The sequence below is a fragment of the Ascaphus truei genome, chromosome 3 (assembly GCF_040206685.1).
Source record: "Ascaphus truei isolate aAscTru1 chromosome 3, aAscTru1.hap1, whole genome shotgun sequence".
Lineage (NCBI taxonomy): Eukaryota > Metazoa > Chordata > Amphibia > Anura > Ascaphidae > Ascaphus > Ascaphus truei.
This window is the reverse complement of record NC_134485.1, coordinates 190,883,647-190,906,561: the sequence shown is the minus strand read 5'-3', so window position 1 is coordinate 190,906,561 and position 22,915 is coordinate 190,883,647. Positions and strand designations below refer to the sequence as shown.

Genomic DNA, 22,915 nt, shown 5'->3' with positions numbered 1-22,915 from the left:
AGAGGGAAGACCTCTTCAGCCGGCTTTTATTTCCTTGGAGACGGAGGTACTTCAGCTCAAGATTGAGAATAAACACCTGGAAAAGATTCAATTCCACGTTATTCACACTCCATCCATTAGCGTGATCCTCGGTCTACCCTGGCTACATATTCATAACCCTCTGGTGGATTGGCTCAACAAGGAACCCATTCAGTGGAGCTACTTTTGCAATAAGAACTGCATCCTAGAAGCAAGTAGCATTGGGGGTACCACTGTGTCAGAGGAGAAGGAAAAGGTACAATTGCCAGAGGAGTATGCCGATTTCCGGGACATCTTCGATAAGGTTAAATTCGAGGCCCTTCCTCCTCATTGTCCGTTCGATTGTTCCATTGATCTGCTTCCAGGTACCACACCACCCAGAGGGACTTCTTACCCGTTGTCTATGCCAGAAACAAGGCAATGAAAGAATATATTGCGGAGAATTTACAGAAGGGATTTATACGTAAGTCCACATCTTCTGCAGGCACAGAGATGGACATTATGAGTACTTGGTCATGCCTTTTGGTCTGTGCAATGCCCCAGCCTGTATGGAATCCGCTCTGGGATTTTGCTGAAACCTTTTCCTTACAGAACCTTGCAGCTTCTAGACAACCCCCCCACCCCTTGTTTCTGCAATCAGCATCACCTGCTTCTGCAATTAGACTGCAGCCTGCTTCTTGCTGCCTCATATGCAGCTCTCCCTCATTGGCTGCCTGTTCTATTTAACTCCTGCCCCGCCCACCAGGAATGGGCTGAACATAGACTTTCTCTAGTAACTGTGTTTGTCACAGCATCCTGTTCCTGTTCCTTTCTACGTTGAAGCACCTTCGCTCAAGCGTCCTTTTGCCAAACCCCAGCATGGATATTGTTTGCCCAACCTTCTCTAATCCTGACCCCGGCTTGTCCACGGATTATCCTGCCTTCTCCAGTCCTGACCCGGCTATGTTTGACCACGGAATTCGCAACCCGGATCCGGCTTCGTAGTCTAAGGTCGGTGTATATCTATAACCACCTCAGCCCTGCGGTCCGGTCCAGGTTTGTGGTGAGCACGTACGTTACAGTATGTTCAGTCCAACAAACCCGGACGCCGCTGAGGTGGGGTTAAGCCAGTCCCTCTCTGAAAACTTGGCCTTGTCTGAAAACCTGTCCCAGTCTGAAAACCTGCCCCAGTCTGAAAACCTGCCCCAGTCTGAAAACCTGTCCCAGTATGAAAACCTGCCCCAGTCTGAAAATCTGCTCCAATCTGAAAACCTGCCCCAGTCTGAAAACCCGACCCCGTCTGAAAACCCGACCCTGTCTGAAAACCCGACCCTGTGGGATAAAACTACCCAGTCTGGAAGATGATTCACACTCTCTCACCAGAGCATGAGACAGAGAGATCGCCCTGAGGCCAGTCTCTCTGCTCTTTTGCAGTCCCTCTGCGCTGAGAAGCCTCCTACTAAACCTTTTTTTTTCTTGGGAGCCCATAGCTAATGTTGCTTGTCTGCAGCTTAAAGAAGACATTTTCATGACCCCTGTCTCAGACCCAATTCCTCCTTTCCCTGACTCTCCTGCCATGTCTGAGCTTCCTATGTCTGACCCTCTTACTCCCACTTCAGAGACAAGTGCAATGTCCTCTGATTCAATTGAAGTACTATGTCTCGCGATCGGAGCGCGTCCGTCCCATACTAGCTCCTCCACACGGAGCCAGATACAAGCACTAAGCTTATTACTTGTTACTTGAGCAGACCCGTGGCAATCCTTGATACACCAAGCATTAGCAAGTAGGTGTACAGTGACTCTGCACTACCACGGTGTCTGCGATTTTTATGCTACTGGATTCTCATGTTGTTTTTATCTATTGAGGTGTGAGTAGACACTACTTGTGTACTACTGTTCTATTTTCATTCATTGTGGCAGCAGCCACCCTCCTGTACACATAATAGACACCCCTCCTAGGGGTGTCTATCATACTGATAACATACTAAGTGTGTGCTACCTGCTCACTGCTAAAACAGTGTCCCTGTATGACAGCATCTATCATGGACACTTGCAGTGGTCTGTTGATCCGGACTGCCTTATTACTGGCTATACATAGCGGTTATTGCAATCTCTGTGACAGTTCATTACTATTGACATTCACTGGGTCTATCTGCTTTCTAACAATATATTAGCAGATGGACAGGCTGAATTACTCATACCTACCTGTATGAGAGACATTCTATCCTTGTCAAGTGGCTGCACCTGAGTCTCTAAACAGCAGACATAGGCCACAATGGGATAATTATTCACCTAGCTACACCCTGTATATATCATCAAGGGTGATAGCCCACACCTCACATATGAGAATTGGTATATTTTATTTTCGCTGCGCTTTTTTGGCTCATATTTGAGTCTTATTTACTCTGGTAACCTAGTGTTCCATTAATTTTAGTTGAGTTATTACTCCGATTAAAATGTTATTTTACCTCATTCACTCCTCATTTCACCCTAGACTTCCTCCATTATAACACACTGTGATTTGTGTACTTGTTTGAGTGCTCTCCATTGGGGTTCTTTCTCTCCCAGTACCAGGTTTCTGTAGTACCAGTTGAACCTACGGATTTAAAGGCCCCTGTGTTCAAAACGGAATTATACTTCACTCTTTCTCTCACAGTACTTGAGGTACCCTCTACTGACTACATAACTACTGCTGCGAACTCAGGGTTACCTCTCATGGAGGTTTCTGTAGTACCTGATGTATCTACCGATTCAAAGACCCCTGTTTTTAAAACAGAAGTACACTGCACTGTTTTGTCTACAGTATCTCGTGAAGCTATTGAGTCTGGGACTTCCATGTCTAAGTCTAGTACAAGTTTTCCTGATTTTTCTTCTGTTGGGGATACCCTGTTCTAACCCTGAGACTTTTGTTCCTAAGCCAGGTTTATCACTCAACTTGCTAGGGATAATGGGCCTGGACATTAACAAGAGAACTGTATCAGTATCTTTTAGTGAACCCTCCCGCCCTCTACCCTCGCTAACCAGTGACCGGATTACTTTTGGAGCAAAAGATTCTCACAAACCTCTATGGTCTTATTTGTGCAATATCATTGCTTTTCTAGGATGTTCCTCTACCACATCCAACCAACAATCAGTCTTTCTTGTCTTGTACTCTGGGGACCGGGCATCTGGCTTGTGCCCTTCTGTGGACTTCCACATATTTTTGTGATTCTTTCTGCGTGTCAAGAATTGCAGTACCACCGTTCTCATGTGTAAAGATGGTACTTGCCAATGAATTGCTGGATTATGGGCCAACTTCCCGCCTAAGACAGTTCAGAAACAATTCCAAGTCTATTATGTATCGCTCAGAGTTCGATCCTTAAGAGGGGAGGAATCCGCTCCGGGGTTTTGCTGAAACCTTTTCCTTACAGAACCTTGCAGCTTCTAGACAACTCCCCACGTGTTTGTGCAATCAGCATCACCTGCTTCTGCAATTAGACTGCAGCCTGCTTCTTGCTGCCTCCTATGCAGCTCTCCCTCATTGGCTGCCTGTTCTATTTAACTCCTGCCCTACCCACAAGGAAGGGTCTGAACATAGACTTTCTCTAGTAACTGTGTTTGCCACAGCATCTCTGTTTGGCCTGCCTTGGCCTTCTTGCCATTGCTCCTAGTTACTGGCAGACTCCGCTGCGCCGCCGCGGTTACACTGAAGCCTCTGTGTTTCTGTTCCTGTCTGCAGTGCCTGTTCCCTGTGTCCCTCCAGTGGCCTCCACTACTCACAGCTGTACCCGGCTAAGGAGTGCTGTTTTGTGCTGAAGCACTGGATCCCCTGTTCCTTTCTCTATCTGCATACCCCTCGTGCAGAGGCCTGCATCGGTGTTCCTGTTACCTATCTGCATATCCCTCCTGCAGAGGCCTGCATCGGTGTTCCTGTTACCTGCTGCAATCTCCTGATTCCAGCGGCCTCTACTACTCACAGCTGTACCCGGCTAGGGAGTGCTGTTTTGTGCTGAAGCACTGGATCCCCTGTTCCTGTTTCTTTCTACGTTGAAGCACCTTCGCTCAAGCGTCCTGTTGCTGAACCCCAGCATGGATATCGTTTACCCAGCCTTCTCTAATCCTGACCCCGGCTTGTCCACGGATTATCCTGCCTTCTCCAGTCCTGACCCGGCTATGTTTGACCATGGAATTCGCAACCCGGATCCGGCTTCGTGGTCTAAGGTCGGTGTATATCTATCCCTACCTCAGCCCTGCGGTCCAGTCCAGGTTTGTGGTGAGCACGTACGTTACACAGCCGTGTTTCAGGATTTCGTAAATGAAGTTTTTAGAGACCTTCTCAATTCCTTTGCAATCTTATCTCGATGACATATTAATCTTTTCTAAATCCATACATGAACACATTACTCATGTGAAACAAGTGCTTCTTCGCCTACGCGAAAACAGACTTTTTGCCAAACTTGAGAAATGTCATTTTCATCAAACGTCTACCATTTTTCTGGGATACATCATTTCCGACACCGTCCTCACCATGAATCCGCCAAGGTCAAAGCAGTTCTGGATTGGCCACAACCAACCACTCTTAAAGCGGTACAGTGATTTCTTGGATTCTCAAATTATTATCGCAGGTTCATACAAATTTTTTCTTCTTTAGTGGCTCCACTGACGGAATTAACCAAGAAAGGAGCGGACCCTGCTTCCTGACCCACTGCTGCGCTTCAGTCTTTCGCACGTCTCAAAAAGGCCTTTGTGTCCGTTCTCATTCATCCTGATCCTAAACTTTCTTTTATTCTTGAAATTGATGCCTCTGACGTTGGTGTAGGCGCTGTTCTGTGCCACAGAAAGAATCCTCTATCCTGGTTGCATCCTTGTGCCTTCTGTTTTAAAAAAAATTCTCTGGCTGAATGTAACTACGATATTGGGAATCGGGAACTTCTGGCCATGAAATTAGACGTCGAAGAATGGAGACATCTTCTGGAGGGTACCGAAGATCCAACAACTATCCTCATGGATCATAAGAACTTGCTATACATTGAACGAGCACGTCGCCTGGGAGCCCGTGAAGCCAGATGGTCGTTATTTTTCTCTAGATTTAATTTCATAATTTCCTATCTCCCTGGATCCAAAAATGTCAAGACTGACGCCTTATCTCATCAATTCTCCCTGGACGACAAGTCTGAGGATCAGCAGAAACCCATCCTATCTCCTAAATGTATTCTTTCAGCCACTTCATTCGGAGCACTCAAGGACATTGTCTGTCAACAAAGCCATATTCCACCTGGCGTCTCGCCACCTCTGGACCATCTCTTCACTTCTTCTCTGCATCATAAGAAAGTCCTCGAGTGGAGTCATTCTTCCAAATCTGCAGGACACCCGGCACCAAGAGGACATTGGTTCTTATTTCTCGCACTTTTTGGTTGCCGGGGATGCAAAAGGACGTAAAAATTTCCGTAGCTGCGTGCACGTGTGCCAGGACTAAAACTCCCAGAATTCTTCCCTCAGGTCATCTTCAACTTCTCCCTGTTCCTGACCGGCCATGGACACACTTGTCCATGGATTTCAATGTCGACTTACCTATCTCCAAGGGTATGAACACGATTCTTGTGGTAGTGGACCAATTCTCGAAACAGGCTCACCTGATACCCCTCAAGCGTCTCCCCAATTCTCCCAAATTAGCCGATATCTTCATCAGGAAGATTTTTCGCTTACATGGAGTACCTATGGTAATAGTATCAGACAGATGTTCTCAGTTCATTTCCCGGTTCTGGCGCTCGTTTTGCCTCCAGCTAGGTATCGCTCTTCATTTCTCCTCTGGATACCACCCACAGACTAATGGTCAGACGGAGAGGACCAACCAGTCTCTTGAACAATATTTACGCTGTTTTGTATCGGACTCCCAAGATGACTGGGCTGAACTCTTACCCTGAGCAGAATTCATCCACAACAACGCACGTAGTGGTTCAACCTTAGAGTCTCCTTTCCTTAGTGAATTATGGCTTCAACCTGTCTACTCTTCCTCTGGCTTACCTTCCTCAGGGATCTCAGTGGCAGATGACAGGATCAGAGATTTGCAAGAACTTTGGAAAAGGATTCAGGTCAACATCAGGCAAGCAGTCACAATGCAGAAGACTCAGGCAGACCGCCACCGCAGACCTGCTCTGGACCTCAAACCTGGCGACAAGGTCTGGCTCTCATCCAGGAACATCAGTGTAGGAAAAAAAATTGGACGAGCACTGCTGTGAAGGAAGGCTGGAGGCAGGGTGCAGCAAAAAATAACTTTATTCAGGCATACAAGCCCAGGTAAAACCACACGAGGAGGATCCTCTGACACGTTTCGTCCTTATGGGACTTTGTCAAAGAGAGCTGTCCCTCTTATTATGTACGGACTTTAAAATTACTGATGTCAGTAGTAAGGATGATGGATACCCTGTGCCAAGTGTTCATACAAGCAAAGATATGCGTTAATGAATGATTGCACTGGACTGTTATAGAGCATCCAATTAAGGGAGTTTCTCTTACCCACCTTGCTTTAATCCAGGAATATCAGGCTGAAGGTCTCTTTGATGAAATTCGCACCCAGATTTCTTGGACCCTTCTCTGTCTCCAAGAGGATCAATCCGGTTGCGTATCGACTCGTTCTCTCTCCTTTCATGAGGATCCTCTCTGTATTTCACGTTTCTCTTCTCAAACCCGTGGTCCAGAATGCATACTCAGTTCCTGTTCTCTCTATTTCTCCTCATATGATCCAAGGCCAACCCGAGTATGAGATACAATCCCTTCTGGATTGCAAGATCTCCAGAGGATCACCACATTAGAGAGGTTTCATTAGAGAGGCGCATTAGAGAGGTTTCGGCCTGGAAGAAAGGTTCTGGATTCCGAGTCATCAGGTTCACGCTGCCAGACTAGTTCATATCTTTCACACGAAATTTCCGGACAAGCCATTGTGGAGTCGCCTGGAGGTCGCTCCTAGAGGGGGGGGGGGGGGCGGAAGGGGGGGGTACTGTGAGGATTCGCGATCCTGGTGGCCGAAGAACGTCTCCTCACCTCAGACTTGCTGCAGTGTCAGACTCCCTGGAAGCACAGTCGCGCGGTCCTGCTACACATGCGCGGATCATGCGCGGACTGCCTGCCCGTTCGTGGGCCCTGGCCCTGCCTCCGGCTCTGCCGCTCACACTCGTCCAGCCTCCCCTCTGTGGCACGCCCCGTCTCTGTCCCCGCCCCGCTGACGGACAGGACCGGCGTGGGAGTGTCTTGCACACCAGGCTCCGCCCCCTGACCTCCGTGACGCGCGCAGGTGGCCGTGCCCCCAGTCCCGCCTCCCTTCTGGATCAGGCTGCATCATAGGGCACACCTGTGTGCACCAGCAGTCTATAGGATTCTGTTTCCTGGTTCCGCTCTGGCTTACCATTGGAGGATCTTCCTTTATATACCCTCTTGTTCCTGACTCTCATTGCTGAGCATAGTCTAGTGTGATGCCGTGCCTTGCTGCATTCTAGTTCCTGTGACATTGCCTTGCCTGTTAATCTGTTGTTGCCTGACCCTGCTTCTCTCATTGGACTCCGCACCTCTCCTCTCCTGATCCGGCTTTGTACGACCACTCTTCAGTCTCCAGTCATGACCTTGGCTAAGTATTCCAATGATCCGTTACTCTCCTATCCTGAACCTGGCTACGTACCCCGACGATCCACTACTCTCCAATCCTAAACTTGGCTACGCACCCCGACGATCCACAACTCTCCTCTCCGGAATTGGCAAGTACCCTCATTACACTTACATCTCCAATCCTGATCTGGCGTGCGCGACCAATCTACATCCTAGGCGCACCCGCGTGGCTGTGGGTTGGCATTACTCAATTCCCTAGCTGGGCACCGCGGTCGCGCTGCGTTTGTGGTGAGCTATGTGTTACAGTTACATGCTGTTTTATGCTGCACTAAATGTGAGTACGTTTCTTAATCTTTTTAATATATAAAACTTATATTTTGATCTGAGCAATGGTCCCTTTTTCTTTATACTGAGGTACCAACTCCTCGACACCCCAAGAACAGATTGCCACGGTTGATGTGTCCTAAATAACCTGCCACATAGTTAGTAGGCACCGCATAGGAGTCAAGATACAATATTAAGTCACAGAATTTAAAGCATCTGCACTTAGTTTTGTTCCTTTTTTTCTTTGCATGTTCCCATGCTCCCCCTGGATTTTTTAAGAAATCTTGAATCCACAGGGACAAACGAGGACAGTCCCTACCAGTGGGTTTGAGCAGGGAGTTGCAATTATATTTACATATTATTCCACTGTGCACTTGGCACACAATATATTTTATAAAGTCACAGATTATATTTAAGTATCACTGTAATATAATATTGCCACTTGAATATAACACTTCATGATTTTACTGTGTAGGAGCGCCTAATTATTTCACCATGTTGTTCATAAAGTCTGCATATGTGCAATAGTCAATCTACTGATTCAAATAATATTTACATTTAGACGGACAATACATTACTTTTAAGAGAGGCTCCATTCAAATCTGTTAGATGTTAAGTGTAACTCAGGGTCATTCCAAATAAGTGAGATGTGACAGGACCAGAATATAATATGTGGAGTATTTAGAAGCCTGACTACACTGACAAAAACTCATGCCTTGTATATTACTATTCACCTTGACAGATGACTCCAGCATCCTCATGATGCCCACAGTTGTGCTGACCCCAACCCAGGTTGAAGCAATCCATTAGGTCCTTTTCTGTACCATCGCAATCCACATTGTCAAGAAGGATGGGCCCACTGCCATAGCCAAAGTAACTCAAGGTTGTAGCCATAATAGCCGAACCACAGCCCATCTGCTTGCAAACCACCAGAGCATTTGTGTAATCCCAGTCATCGTCACACACGGTTCCCCAGGCATTTTGGTACAGAACTTCCACTCTGCCTTGACAGCTGCTGTTTCCATTTACCAGCCTAAGGCTGCCACCTGTTGGACAAATACAAGTATGGTATAAGTGTAATAAATGATCATAGGGATTGTACAGTATCTACTGTACCACTGGAGCAGTAAGCAATTAAACAGTATATGTAACTGTAATCAGGGTCCTTAGAAATATGCAATCATCCTTAAAGTAACAGTTTTAGTTATTTGCATCATGTTAAAAATGTATATGTTTCCCTTTTCTCCATCAATAGGATTGCTGAATTCAAGCATATCTGCTACTTATGTTTATCAGTTTGACTAATCATGGCTTTATAATTACTGTACAAAAAAATGTACATAACAAAATCAACAATTAACCTCTAGTTTTTAGGATTAGCAATTAGTTTGATCACTAAAAGACATTAGATAAAGAGTGTAAAAACTATCCAAATTTTCCCCTCACCTGCTGTCTCTGTAAGTCTCCCAACATTCCACTTAGATTGTAAGCTCTCCGGGGCAGGGAATTCCTCTCCTATTGTGTGACTTTGTTGCACATATTGTATTATTATTATATTATTATAATTCCCTGTACTGTATTGTCCCTGTGTAAATACAGAGGACACTGTGAGCGATATATATATATATATATATATATATATATATATATATATATATATATATATATACATCCGCCTCCACTAAAAAGAGGACTCCCTTTCTCACAGATGTTATGAGTACGGCGAATTACTAGCAACCAGAATGATGTGGAAGTGGCACTCAAGAAGATGGCTGAACGGTTTCGCCAGAAGGGCTATGCCCAGTCAGAAATTGAATAGGCACTAGAGAAGGCCCAGATGCCTACATGAGATGAGCTATTGACGTCATCGGTCACGCGGCACCGGACGGTGTGCGGGACACACAGGACCGGACGGTGTATGGGGTGATGCCACGTGCCCCAAAATGTGACTACTCTGCAGGGGTGAGGGGGGGGAGAGGCATGCGGGAGGGGGGGTTAGGGGGGCACGCGGCACCAGTCGATGTGCGGGAGGGGGGGTGGTGGGGGACGGCTGACACACTGGACCGGACCCGGACGTTGACACTGACGGTGAATGGGAGGGGGGTGGCGGGGGGAGGGGGCATCCGCGGCACCGGACGGTGTGCGGGACACACTGGACCAGACGGTGTATGGGGAGATGACACGTCTCACAAAATGTCAGTACTCCGCTGGGGTGAGAGGGGGGGGTGAGGCGTGCGGGAGTAGGGAGGTGGCGGGGGCATCGTGCACCCTGTACTCCTACTCACATAAGTATTTATGTTGTACTAGTTTTGTTATTACATTGAAAGTGTGCTGTCGCCAGGGGGCGCATGCGTGTGAAAATCCCCATGTTACCATGATGCCGAGCAGCTATGTTATGTAGGAGTGATCGCGCTGTGAGTATTGTCCCTCTATAGTTGTCATTATGCTATCTGGGAGTGCTTGTGGGCTTTACATCTTCATTTTTCCTTGCCGTATATGCTTTTTAGTTGTTGTATATAGCGCTGATTTGCGCAATGTGCAAGAGAATTCTTGCAGTCAATGTGACCACGGACGCTGCTCCTGGGCTTGATCACATGTTCACACATTCTCCAATGGCAATACATCACTCTGTCTGCCTCACATCTGCCTCACATCTGTGCTGTATATACTAATTAACTGCATTTTCGCACAGTTTGGCTGTTTTTAATTAATAGGTGTGCTTTTTAACACTTGGGTGGTGGTTATATAAGTCACTGGATGTCACTTACCTGTTGCACCCCCCTGAGGAAGGTCCCGTTCAGCGGACCGAAACGTTGGATATATGTGCAAGTTTCTTTAATACAGTTTATTGCTGCTTATACCTTCTGAGTGCTGTTGTCTTCTTACCTTTGCTGGTAATACATACAGGACACCTACAAGCTCAATTATAAATCATTCTTCCTGGTAATGGACAGGTTATTAAGAATTATATTAGTGTTAGGTACCCTTGAGATGTTGTCTGCCGTGTAGGGGCTCAAGGGCTTACAACACTTTGGCCAAAGAGTTCTTTGGCAAAAGACCATTTTATTCAAAAGTTATCTATATATATTTATTTAGGCACTGTACCGTGTATAGGTGTCATTGGATGTGCACTGAGCTCTGTCTGTGTTTCATGTTCTGTCTCTGGTTTTAAATATACTTTGCTGGTAATGTATGCTTTATTATCTTTATGACACAAGCACCAGGTCATTCTATCACTATAGGAGTGCCAGATATTCATGATTTGTTTTGTGTATATATATATATATATATATATATATATATATATATATATATATATATATGTATATATAATCTCAAATGGAAATATTACTGTATTCTCATTTGCATGTCTTAGACAAGTCTGCAACCCTGCTTTTCACCATTATCACCCAGCAAACAGCACTTCTACTGCAGCAAGGGATTCTGGGAAATGACATGCAAATGAGCACACAGTGCCACCTTTTGCTTCAAAACCATTTAACATGGTCCCCTATAAGCTTAAGCTTGCTGCATTTCACAGCTTTGAGCACAGCCTGGGTTAAGATGCATAGCCAGTAAACCCACCCACAGACAGCTTTTTTCCCCTCCTCTCTCAATCAGGGGCCCAAGCCACTTCAGTGGCGAGGGTGCATGCCCTTGGACTGTCCTCCCAAAGTTGGCCCAGTCCTCGGTTTGTTTCCCCAAGGATTTCAGCCCGAAGGCCTAGGCTCTCGGGGACATTGATGCCTTCCTCCATTAGGATTCAGGACATCCATCTCTTCCTCCCTCTGGCCCAAGGCCCGCAAGGGAGTTCTCATCAGGTCATTTCCCTCTTTCGAGGGATGATGACTAGCCCGTGTGTTGTGCCGGAGCAGCCCAGCCCAAATTGGCTGGTTGTAAGAATACTCTCCCTCCTTCACTAAAAAGTCGCGGAGAGATGTGTACCTGGGGCTTACCCCACCCCTCGATAAGCTTTAAGACCAAGTGCGTGCAATTGACCATCCTACTTAAGACCCAGATAGGAACAGTACTGCACTTGGTCTTAGCCACAGAGCCGAGCAGTGAATTCTGATCTTAGCCAAAAAGCCGAGAAGCTACCACAACTGTTTCAACCTTAATGGGTCTCCTCAGTGGAGGGTTGGTTATATTGGCTTTGCAAAATGAAGCAGGGATAGGTTTCACCATACTTAGTTAAGTTATGGTGGGTAAAAAAAGTGACAAAAACCCTCCACAGTAAAGCATATAGCAAATGGAAATATTACCGTATTCTCATTTGCATGTCTTAGACAGGTCTGCAACCCCGCCTTTCACCATTATCACCCAGCACACAGCGCTTCCACTGCAGCAATGGATTCTGGAAATGACATGCAAATGAGCACACAGTGCCACCTTTTGTTTTAAAACCATTTAATATGGTCCCCTATAAGCTTAAGCTTGCTGCATTTTACAGCTTTGAGCACAGCCTGGGTTAAGATGCATAGCCAGTAAACCCACCCACAGACAGCTGTTTCAACCTTAAGGGGTCTCCTCAGTGTGGGGTTGGTTATTCTGGCTTTGCAAAATGAAGCAGGTGTCTGGTTTTGAACCGGACTGACCGGTATTTTTCTACTGTCTGGTAAAAAATGACAGGTAATACCGGACATGTATATATTCCAGTGCGCACCAGCATGAGAGGGAGGCCCGTCACATGCCAGTGTCCGAAGCTCGGCGTGGAACAGATTGAGGGAGGTTCGTAGCTGTGTGAGAGCCGGGGCCAGGCAGCAACTACAGGTCCGGCAGCCACCGGGCCCGGCCAGAGGCCTGAGACCACCCCCAAGGTAAGTCTATATTTTTTTTTTTGTAACAATTTCTTTTATTGGTCATTTCTTCAAGCAAATTTTACATACATTTCTGTCTTGAGCCCAAGATAGTTGTACATCGTGACCAATGTCTTTTTCTCATTTTTCGCAGAAGGAGAAAGGGGTGAAAAAGAAAGAGGGGGAGGGGGGGGGGGTAGAGGGGAGGAGGGAGCACTCACAGGGGAGGGGGGTGGGAGGACTGGTAGGGGGGGGGGGGAGGGGTTGAGGCCGTGTCTATTTCCCTGGCTCAAGAGTGGGGCGTATTTTCCCGCTTTGGGGCAGCCTCAGTCTATTCTTCTCTAGTTTTATCTCCCTAGCCAGGGCTCCCATGTATTCTGAAATTGGGGTATCTTTTTCTGGAGCATGGCCGTTAGCTTCTCCATTAACATTACCTCGTTGATTCTCCTGATCACGATAGTCCTTGAGGGGGGTTTGATATGCTTCCATGCAGCTGCAATTGAGCACCTGGCTGCTGTTAATATGGCCGTTATGAGTCTTGACATCGGGGGGGGAGTATCTTCCATAGGTTTGCCCAGCACCAGGGTCAGCGGGTCAGTCGGGAGAATAAGTCCCGTTGTGTCCTCCACCAGTGTCTGGATCATACTCCAGTACTTCTGGATCTCTGGACATGACCACCAAATATGGGCCATGTCCCCCTTTTGACCACATCCCCGCCAGCAGAGGTCCAATGTGCCGGGGTAGATTTGGCTCAGTCTGACTGGAGTCAGGTACCACTGATACATAATTTTATAGATATTCTCTTTTGTTATCGTGCATATTGATGTTTTTTTGGCTTGTTCCCAGATCTCCGCCCAGTCTTCCTGATCTATATCCATCTGTAGGTCTTCTGACCATTTTTGCATATACCGGTGCATAGGATCCTGAGATCCTAGCTCAAGTCTATATTTTTTTTAAATGTTATAGGGGGTGCGGGGGAATTTTAATATGTATTAAGGGCGTAGTGTATTTTTTATATGTATGGGGGGTGCATTTTAATATGTGTAGCAAGGTATGTGATGTTGAGGGAGTAACCAGGCCATCAATGTAGGTATTATGCCCGGCTGGTTACCTCTGATCCATATTTGGGGTTTTAGAGTGTCCGCTGTTGAACTTGTTTATTGTATCTGCAATGTATGTGATTGTGCAACAATAAAGAATATTTCTGTGTTTTACCTTTCCAGGTGTGCCAGCAAGCAGGAATTGCTAGGCTATGAGTTTCAAAATGGGGGGGGGGGGGGGGTGTTTACAGAGAAAGTCTTGTCAGAATGTGTCTAGGTAGCGGGATTCCAGAGTTGCTGAATACCCCAAAATTGTACCTGGGAATCAGGTCAGATTCTCGGATACATTGAGACACATTGCTCCGGCAAAATCTCCCCTTGAAACCGCTTGCGTGACTCACCGCTCGGATTCCCTGCTTCAGCGCAGACCAGAAAGGTAAATGGGCTGTAACAAGGTGAGTAAACGTCACCAGCCCTATGCCTGGCAGACCTATGTTTAGGTCTGCAGTGCAGCAGTGACAGGGTTAACATTCAGCTGGGAAGGTCTTGTCAATTAGTCTGGTCCCAGCTGCCTCATCAAGGAGCTTTAAAAACCCCATGTCTGAACCAGTGAGATGCTGAAATTCTGAGGGAGAACTACTGCAATATGGTCTGTCTTCACTATACTGTTTGCTAGACTGTTACGCTGGACTCTGAACAGCCCATGTTGGAAAAAGGGCAAAGCCCGGCTCAGGACTTATTTTCTGTTTGTTCTATATGCTGAAAAGAAGCTGTTTTATTTTTGTGTGCCATATTTTTAAGGCTCAATAAAGAAGCCTTTTCAAGAAACCCACGTGTGGTTGCATGTACCCTGCAACATATTGTGTCAGAAGTGGGGTGTTGAGAGGACCCTGCAGTTGAAGGGCCACACAAAAAAAAATGGAAGAATTTTTAAAAGAGTTTCTGTGCACCCAGGCCCAACTATAGGCAGAGAGAGATGAAAGACTATTGCAGCAGCAAACCAAGCTCCTAATCCAGCAGCAGGCAGCACAGGATGAGCGGATGGCCAGGTTGCTGACCCAACTCCAGGGGTCTGCCAGTCCAGAACTTGCGAACAAACCCCCGGTCCTCCTGAGGAAAATGACTCAGAACAAGGATCCAGAGGCTTTTCTACTGACGTTTGAAAGGATTGCCGAAGCCCAGGGCTGGTCTGCAGATCGCTGGGCAATCGCTTTGGCCCCAATCCTCATAGGAGAAGCCCAGGCTGCATATCAGGGCCGCCCAGTGGATCAGGCAATGGACTACAAACAAGTAAAAGTCGCCATACTGGATTGCTTAGGTCTGACCCCAGAGACCTACTGGCAGCAGTTCCAGAACCTGAAATACACCTCTAAGATGAGACCCCGGGTCCTCGCTCAGCGGTTATTGGACTTATTTTCTTTTTGTTCTATATGCTGAAAAGAAGCTGTTTTATTTTTGTGTGCCATATTTTTAAGGCTCAATAAAGAAGCCTTTTCAAGAAACCCACGTGTGGTTGCATGTACCCTGCAACATATTGTGTCAGAAGTGGGGTGTTGAGAGGCCCCTGCAGTTGAAGGGCCACACAAAAAAAAATGGAAGAATTTTTAAAAGAGTTTCTGTGCACCCAGGCCCAACTATAGGCAGAGAGAGATGAAAGACTATTGCAGCAGCAAACCAAGCTCCTAATCCAGCAGCAGGCAGCACAGGATGAGCGGATGGCCAGGTTGCTGACCCAACTCCAGGGGTCTGCCAGTCCAGAACTTGCGAACAAACCCCCGGTCCTCCTGAGGAAAATGACTCAGAACGAGGATCCAGAGGCTTTTCTACTGACGTTTGAAAGGGTTGCCGAAGCCCAGGGCTGGTCTGCAGATCGCTGGGCAATCGCTTTGGCCCCAATCCCCATAGGAGAAGCCCAGGCTGCATATCAGGGCCGCCCAGTGGATCAGGCAATGGACTACAAACAAGTAAAAGTCGCCATACTGGATCGCTTAGGTCTCACCCCAGAGACCTACTGGCAGCAGTTCCAGAACCTGAAATACACCTCTAAGATGAGACCCCGGGTCCTCGCTCAGCGGTTATTGGACTTATGTACTCGCTGGATACAACCCGAGCAACACACTAAGGAGGCTATTCTTGAACAAGTTGTTTTGGAACAATTCCTACAAGTAATAACCCCTTCCGCACGCTCTTGGGTACAACACCATGCTGCTGATACCCTAGCTTTGGCTGTCCGACTCGTTGAGAACTTCCTTGGGGCCGAGGATTAGGCGAGTGTCCTGGACTTGACGGATCCGACTTCACCGGCACTTGCGGACGCCCAAAGAGGGAGACCGGACCAATGGGAAAACTACCGCCCCTCCATACGCAACCGCCAAGTGCCACGAAAGGAGCAGTCCTTCCAGTAAGGGAGAGGTTCAAACGCGGGTCACCGCCGAGACCCTCATCTACTTCCTGATGTCGGATTGTCGCCAAATGAGAGGAACTTCCGAGGACATCGCCCACAGGACCCAGCAGATGCCTGGTCTCCAGTATCCGGTCCCACTGAACGGTATCCGCGGCCCCCTCTGGCATGGGAACCCTCTCCATGTTCTGCCTGTGGAGAACAAGGCCACCGTCATGTGGACTGTCCACTGATGGATTGTTCCTTCAGCAGGACAGTTGCCTTGGCCTTCACCAGAGAAAGTTACAAGCCTTGGCTACATCCAGCCCAGGTTGGGGGAAAAAACGTCCAGGCCCTTGTAGATTCGGGCTCTGGGAAAACTCTGGTCCTCCAGGAACTGTTACCACCTGACGTGTGTCCCTTTGACTCCCCATGGAGTATAGAATGTATACACGGTGATTTAAAACGGTATTCGACGGCCAAAATCCGGCTACAGGTAAAAGGCCAGGAGGCCTGGCTCGAAGTAGGAGTCGCTCTTTGGCTCCCTGCCCCCATTGTGCTCGGCCGGGACTGGCCTTTCTTTTCAAACCTAATGGCTCCAGTCTCTCAGGAGGAACCTCATTCTCTGGCTCAGGAGAACTCTGGTAAACTGTTCCCCTTCTTGGCTGACCTATTTATTCCCCAGTAAACACGGGTTTCAAAGACTCGGAGGCAAAGACGCTCTGACAAACAGGACTGGTTGCAGAAATCTGGGACTCAAGGTGGCCATACTAATAGCCCTAAGTCACAAGTAATGACTGTGGATGGCCAGAAGGAGGGAGAGATGGGCCCTGGGGATTTACCAGAGCTATACATCTCTGATTTTCGCCAGAGGCAAAGGGAAGACCCAGTCCTGGCCAGACAATATGATAAAGTGGTAAAAAATGATGACCTTTTATTGAATGCACAGGGGGTAATAGTATTCCCCCATATTGAATTGTTGAATGATATCCTGTATAGGGTGAACAAGCAGACACAAACAGGGGAGGTCACCAGACAAATATTGGTTCCCAAGGCATTTGTTAAAACTGTCTTCACCCTAGCCCATACTGTCCCTTGGGGTGGTCACCTTGGTAGGGATAAAACCTTGGACCGTATTTTGTCTTGATTCTATTGGCCAGGGATGCGTAGTGATATTGCTAAGTTGTGTGTGGCATGTCCTGAATGCCAGCTAACTAGTCCAAAGGGGCAAAAATCAGCCCCCTTGGTTCCTCTACCCTTGGTGTCAGTTCCATTTGAGAGGATTGGAGTAGACTTGGTAGGACCTCTAGAACCTTCTGCGAAAGGACACAGGTTTATTCTCGTAATAGTCGACTAGGCAACAAGACATCCTGAGGCGTTCCCCCTGAGGACAGCAATGGTGAAGCAAGTAGCCAACAAATTGTTGGAGCTGTTCTCACGGGTCAGACTTACCCAGGTTATGTTGACAGACCAAGGTACAAATGTTATGGCTAAACTGATGCAGGATGTCTTAAAACTACTAGAGGTCAAATCTGTTCGGACATCGGTCTACCATCCACAGACTTACGGATTGGTGGAAAGATTTAATCGAACTTTAAAAGGTATGTTGAGAATTTGTAGATTCAGAGACAGGAGCCTGGAATGAACGTTTCCCCTTTCTGCTGTTTGTAGTGTGGGAAGTTCCCCAGGCCTCCACGGAATTCTCTCCATTTGAGTTACTGTACGGCCGCCAACCCCGTGGTATTCTAGACCTCCAAAAGAAGTCCTGGGCGGAACAGCGGTCCCCTTCTAAGAATACCCTGCAATATGTATTGGACCTTAGGAAGCGCCTAAATGTGGTCGGCCATTTTGCTAAGGAGAATCTTAAATTAGCCCAGGACAGTCCGGAGAGACGGTACAATCAAAATGCTTGCATGAGAGTGTTTAACCCAGGAGACCAGGTGATGTTATTGTTACCCAGCTGTGAGAGCAAACTCCTAGCCAAATGGCAGGGCCCGTTTGAAGTACTCCGCCGCACGGGTGATGTGGATTACGAGATCTCTCAGCCAGGGTCCAGGAAGGGTAAACAAATTTACCATGTGAACCTGCTGAAACCCTGGAAGGTGCAGCAGTCTCTATTCATCCACCCAGTGGAGGAGGAAATGGACTTGGGCACTCAGCCCCCACGGGGGAAAACCTTTGGTGAGGAGCAAATCCCAATGGGTGTACAGTTGTCCTCTGAACAAAAAGGGGACTTAGAAATAATTGCACAATTCAATGATGTTTTTTTCTGATTTACCAGGGCAAACTAATTTAGTTTCACATGTGCTAGAGACTGCTCATGGGGTAAATGTACGTTATCATCCTTACAGGTTGCCTGAAAACTGTAAGGCCCTGGTAGAGAAGGAGGTACAATAAATGTTACACTTAGGCGTGATTGAGGTGAGTGGTGTAGTCCACTAGTTATGGTCCCTAAACCAGATGGGAAGGTAAGATTTTGTGTTGACATCCGAAAAGGTCAATGCGGTATCCAAGTTTGACGCACAACCGATGCCAAGGGTGGACGAGTTAATTGACGCCCTTGGTAAAGCGGAATATATATCCACACTGGACTTAACAAAAGGATACTGGCAAATACCTTTAGAGGAAAAGTCCAAGTGCAAAACAGCCTTTGTCACTCCCATGGGTTTATATCAGTTTGTGACAATGCCATTTGGACAGCATGGAGTCCCAGCCACATTCCAGAGACTCATGGATAAAGTGCTGAGAACTCATAGGGCTTATGCCACAGCCTACCTAGATTACATTGTTTATAGTCAACACTGGCGGGCCCATCTAAATAGGCTGAAAGCGGTCCTCAAGTCTCTGAGAGGCAGGGCTCACAGCCAACCCTAAGAAATGGTCCTTAGGTAAGGAGTAACCAAGTACTTAGGGTATGCAGTGGGAGGTGGAAAAGTAAGGCCACTAGCCGACAAGGCAGCTGCCCTGAAAGAAGTTCTGACCTCCCGAACAAAAACGCAGGTATGCTCTCTGTTGGGTTTAGCAGGATACTATCGGAGGTTCATCCCCAACTACTCGGAAGTTGCAGCCCCACTAACAGACCTCACAAAAAACTGTGCCCCTACACAAGTGGTATGGTCAAGGGAGTGCCAGAGAGCCTTTGAGGAGGTAAAAAGGTTTCTATCAGAGGGTCCCGTCCTTAGAAGCCCAGACTTCGATAGGCCTCTAATCGTGCAAACCGATGCATCAGAGATAGGGCTAGGGGCAGTGCTCTCACAACAGTTTGAGCGAGTGGAACATACGATCCTATTTCTGAGTAGGAAATTGTTCCAGAGGGAAAAAAAACAACTCAGTAATTGAGAAGGAGTGCCTCACAGTAAAGTGGGCAATCGAGGCCTTGAGGCATTACCTGGCTTTAGTCCATTTTACTTTGGTAACAGACCATGCTCCATTAAAATGGTTAAATACGATGAAAGACTCCAATGCTAGGTTTACCAGGTGGTATATGGCCCTCCAACCCTTCTCGTTTGAGATTCAGCACAGGCCTGGAAAAGAAAATGCAAATGCTGATTTCTTCTCTAGAGAAGGGGTGGGTGGTCAGGCTTTAGCTGTGCGTGACACCAATCACACACTAACAGGGGAGGAATGTAACAGGGTGAGTAAACGTCACCAGCCCTATGCCTAGCAGACCTATGTTTAGGTCTGCAGTGCAGAAGTGACAGGGTTAACATTCAACTGGGAAGGTCTTGTCAATTAGTCTGGTCCCAGCTGCTTCATCAAGGAGCTTTAAAAATCCCTGTCTGCACACACATGCAGCCTGTCTGAACCAGTGAGAAGCTGAAATGCTGAGGGAAAACTACTGCAATAAGGTCTGTCTTCACGATGCTGTTTTCTAGACTGTTACGCTGGACTCTGAACAGCCCTTGTTGGAAAAAGGGCAAAGCCCCGTTCAGGACTTATTTTCTTTGTTCTATATGCTGAAAAGAAGCTGTTTTATTTTTGTGTGCCATATTTTTAAGGCTCAATAAAGAAGCCTTTTCAAGAAACCCACGTGTGGTTGCATGTACCCTGCAACAGGGGCATAGCGATGTGTGGTATCCCTGGAACGGTAAAGGGGTCCCTAGTATAAGGGTGGGTGCTCTGTTAATGCCCGATCACTCAGAACCTGGTATAGGGGTTCTGGTAATACTCCAACCATATATAAGGTTGCAAGGGTTTTTATGAAACTTAAGTCCAGTTTTCAAGAAGGGAATGAGATATAGCCTTGAGAATGAACCTAGGCTTTTTTCATTCTACTTTGGGACTTAGTGAACAGAAATACACTGGCGACACACTTTATTCGAGCTCGGCTAGTCCCACGAATTCGGGTATACCCGGGTGTATTGAGGTTTGTGACTGTTTTCTGCCCGAGTGCACTGAGGTATTTTCCAAGCAGGGATTGAAGCATTTTATTCCTGCTGGCTGCAATACTGCACAGTATATATATATATACTGCATTACAATTCATGAATTTATGCCATCTGGTAGACACGCAAAGCATTGCAGCCTATTAAATCCTAATCATTATCATTTAACAGATCAGCCGCCCGTCAGCCAGGCATGAACCCAGGCTGGGAAGGCAAATACAACGGGGCTTGTCAGAGGTGAGGAGCGGCGCATTCCAGGTATCTGCCAGGTACATACTGGGTATTTGCTCGAATAAAGTGTGTCGGTGCAGTAGGAAGAAATCCCAAAATCCCCAAATTCAACTATGTTAGACCATTGGTACCATAATATCTTGAGAGGTGCACTTTATCAGCTTGGGGAACAACTTTAATCCAGCCTCGTGAGTGTTTAATAATCCAATAATGCCCTGGCTGGAAGAGTTGAAGGCCCGAGGCGAAGCAGAGGGACTTTAACCCAGCCATGGCATTATTGGCCAGTAATGCCCTGTTCTGAGGGGATTATTACTATTATAGGCTAAATGTATGCTTATTTCATAAATAATAGACACTTTTGTATAGTTAAATAGATTTTTTATTTAAAATAAAATGGTACATACATGAAACCACCTCTATACACTATACGCTTACACTGCAGATATCTATATCACACACTGCCGCCCCCTCTGTGTACACACACACACACACACACACACACACACACACACACACACACACACACACACACACACACACACACACACACACACACACACACACACACACACACACACACACACACACACACACCCACACACACACACACACACACACACACACACAACACAGCAGCTCTACACACACAAACTCTGCTGCTACACACACATGCTACACCCATAAACACTGCTGCTGACACTGACACACACACACACACACACACACACACACACACACACACACACACACACACACACACACACACACACACACACACACATGAGCTCTAGACACACAACACAGCACCTCCTCTACACTCACAACACAACACCTCCTCTACACTCACAACACAGCACCTCTACACACACACACACACACACACACACACACACACACACACACACACACACACACACACACACACACACACACACACACACACACACACACACACACACACACACACACACACACACACACACACACACACACACACCCCACAGCAGCTAAACACACACACACACACACACACACACACACACACACACACACACACACACACACACACACACACACACACACACACACACACACACACACACCAGCTCTACACACAAACAAACTGCTGCTACACATACAACAGCACAACACAACACACACACACACACACTGCAGCCACAATAAAAAATGCAGCCACTTACTAAACTTTGCACTCTCCTCTCCCCCCCACCTCTACACACAACACAGCACCTCTATACACAACACATCACCTCTACACACACACACAACATACACACACAACACTGCACCTCTACACACAACACAGCACCGCTATACACACACACACACACACACACACACACACACACACACACACACACACACACACACACACACACACACACACACACACACACACACACACACACACACACACACACACACACACACACACACTAACTGCTGCTACACACACATGCTACACCCATAAACACTGCTCCTGAAACTGACACACACACTGGAGCTCTATACACACACAGCACCTCTACACAGATATACAACACAACAGCACAGCACACACACACTGCTACTGACACACTCACACACAAACTGCAGCCACAAAGAAACTGCAGGCAGCCACTTACTTCTTTGCTTTGCAGTCCCCCCCCCCCAATTAGGGTATGCAGTGGGAGGTGGAAAAGTAAGGCCACTAGCCGACAAGGCAGCTGCCCTGAAAGAAGTTCTGACCCCCCGAACAAAAACGCAGGTATGCTCTCTGTTGGGTTTAGCAGGATACTATCGGAGGTTCATCCCCAACTACTCGGAAGTTGCAGCCCCACTAACAGACCTCACAAAAAACTGTGCCCCTACACAAGTGGTATGGTCAAGGGAGTGCCAGAGAGCCTTTGAGGAGGTAAAAAGGTTTCTATCAGAGGGTCCCGTCCTTAGAAGCCCAGACTTCGATAGGCCTCTAATCGTGCAAACCGATGCATCAGAGATAGGGCTAGGGGCAGTGCTCTCACAACAGTTTGAGCGAGTGGAACATACGATCCTATTTCTGAGTAGGAAATTGTTCCAGAGGGAAAAAAAACAACTCAGTAATTGAGAAGGAGTGCCTCACAGTAAAGTGGGCAATCGAGGCCTTGAGGCATTACCTGGCTTTAGTCCATTTTACTTTGGTAA

General features: G+C 47.1%; 1 protein-coding gene across 1 annotated transcript in view; it reads right to left on the bottom strand.

Moving 5' to 3' along the window:
• The window catches only part of SSC4D (scavenger receptor cysteine rich family member with 4 domains), a 95,448-nt gene that overhangs the window by 15,812 nt on the left and 56,721 nt on the right, over positions 1 to 22,915 (bottom strand). The window contains exon 5 of the mRNA XM_075593110.1: positions 8,634 to 8,945. Within this exon, the coding sequence (XP_075449225.1) occupies positions 8,634 to 8,945 (312 nt within the window). The remainder of the gene's footprint in view (positions 1 to 8,633; positions 8,946 to 22,915) is intronic.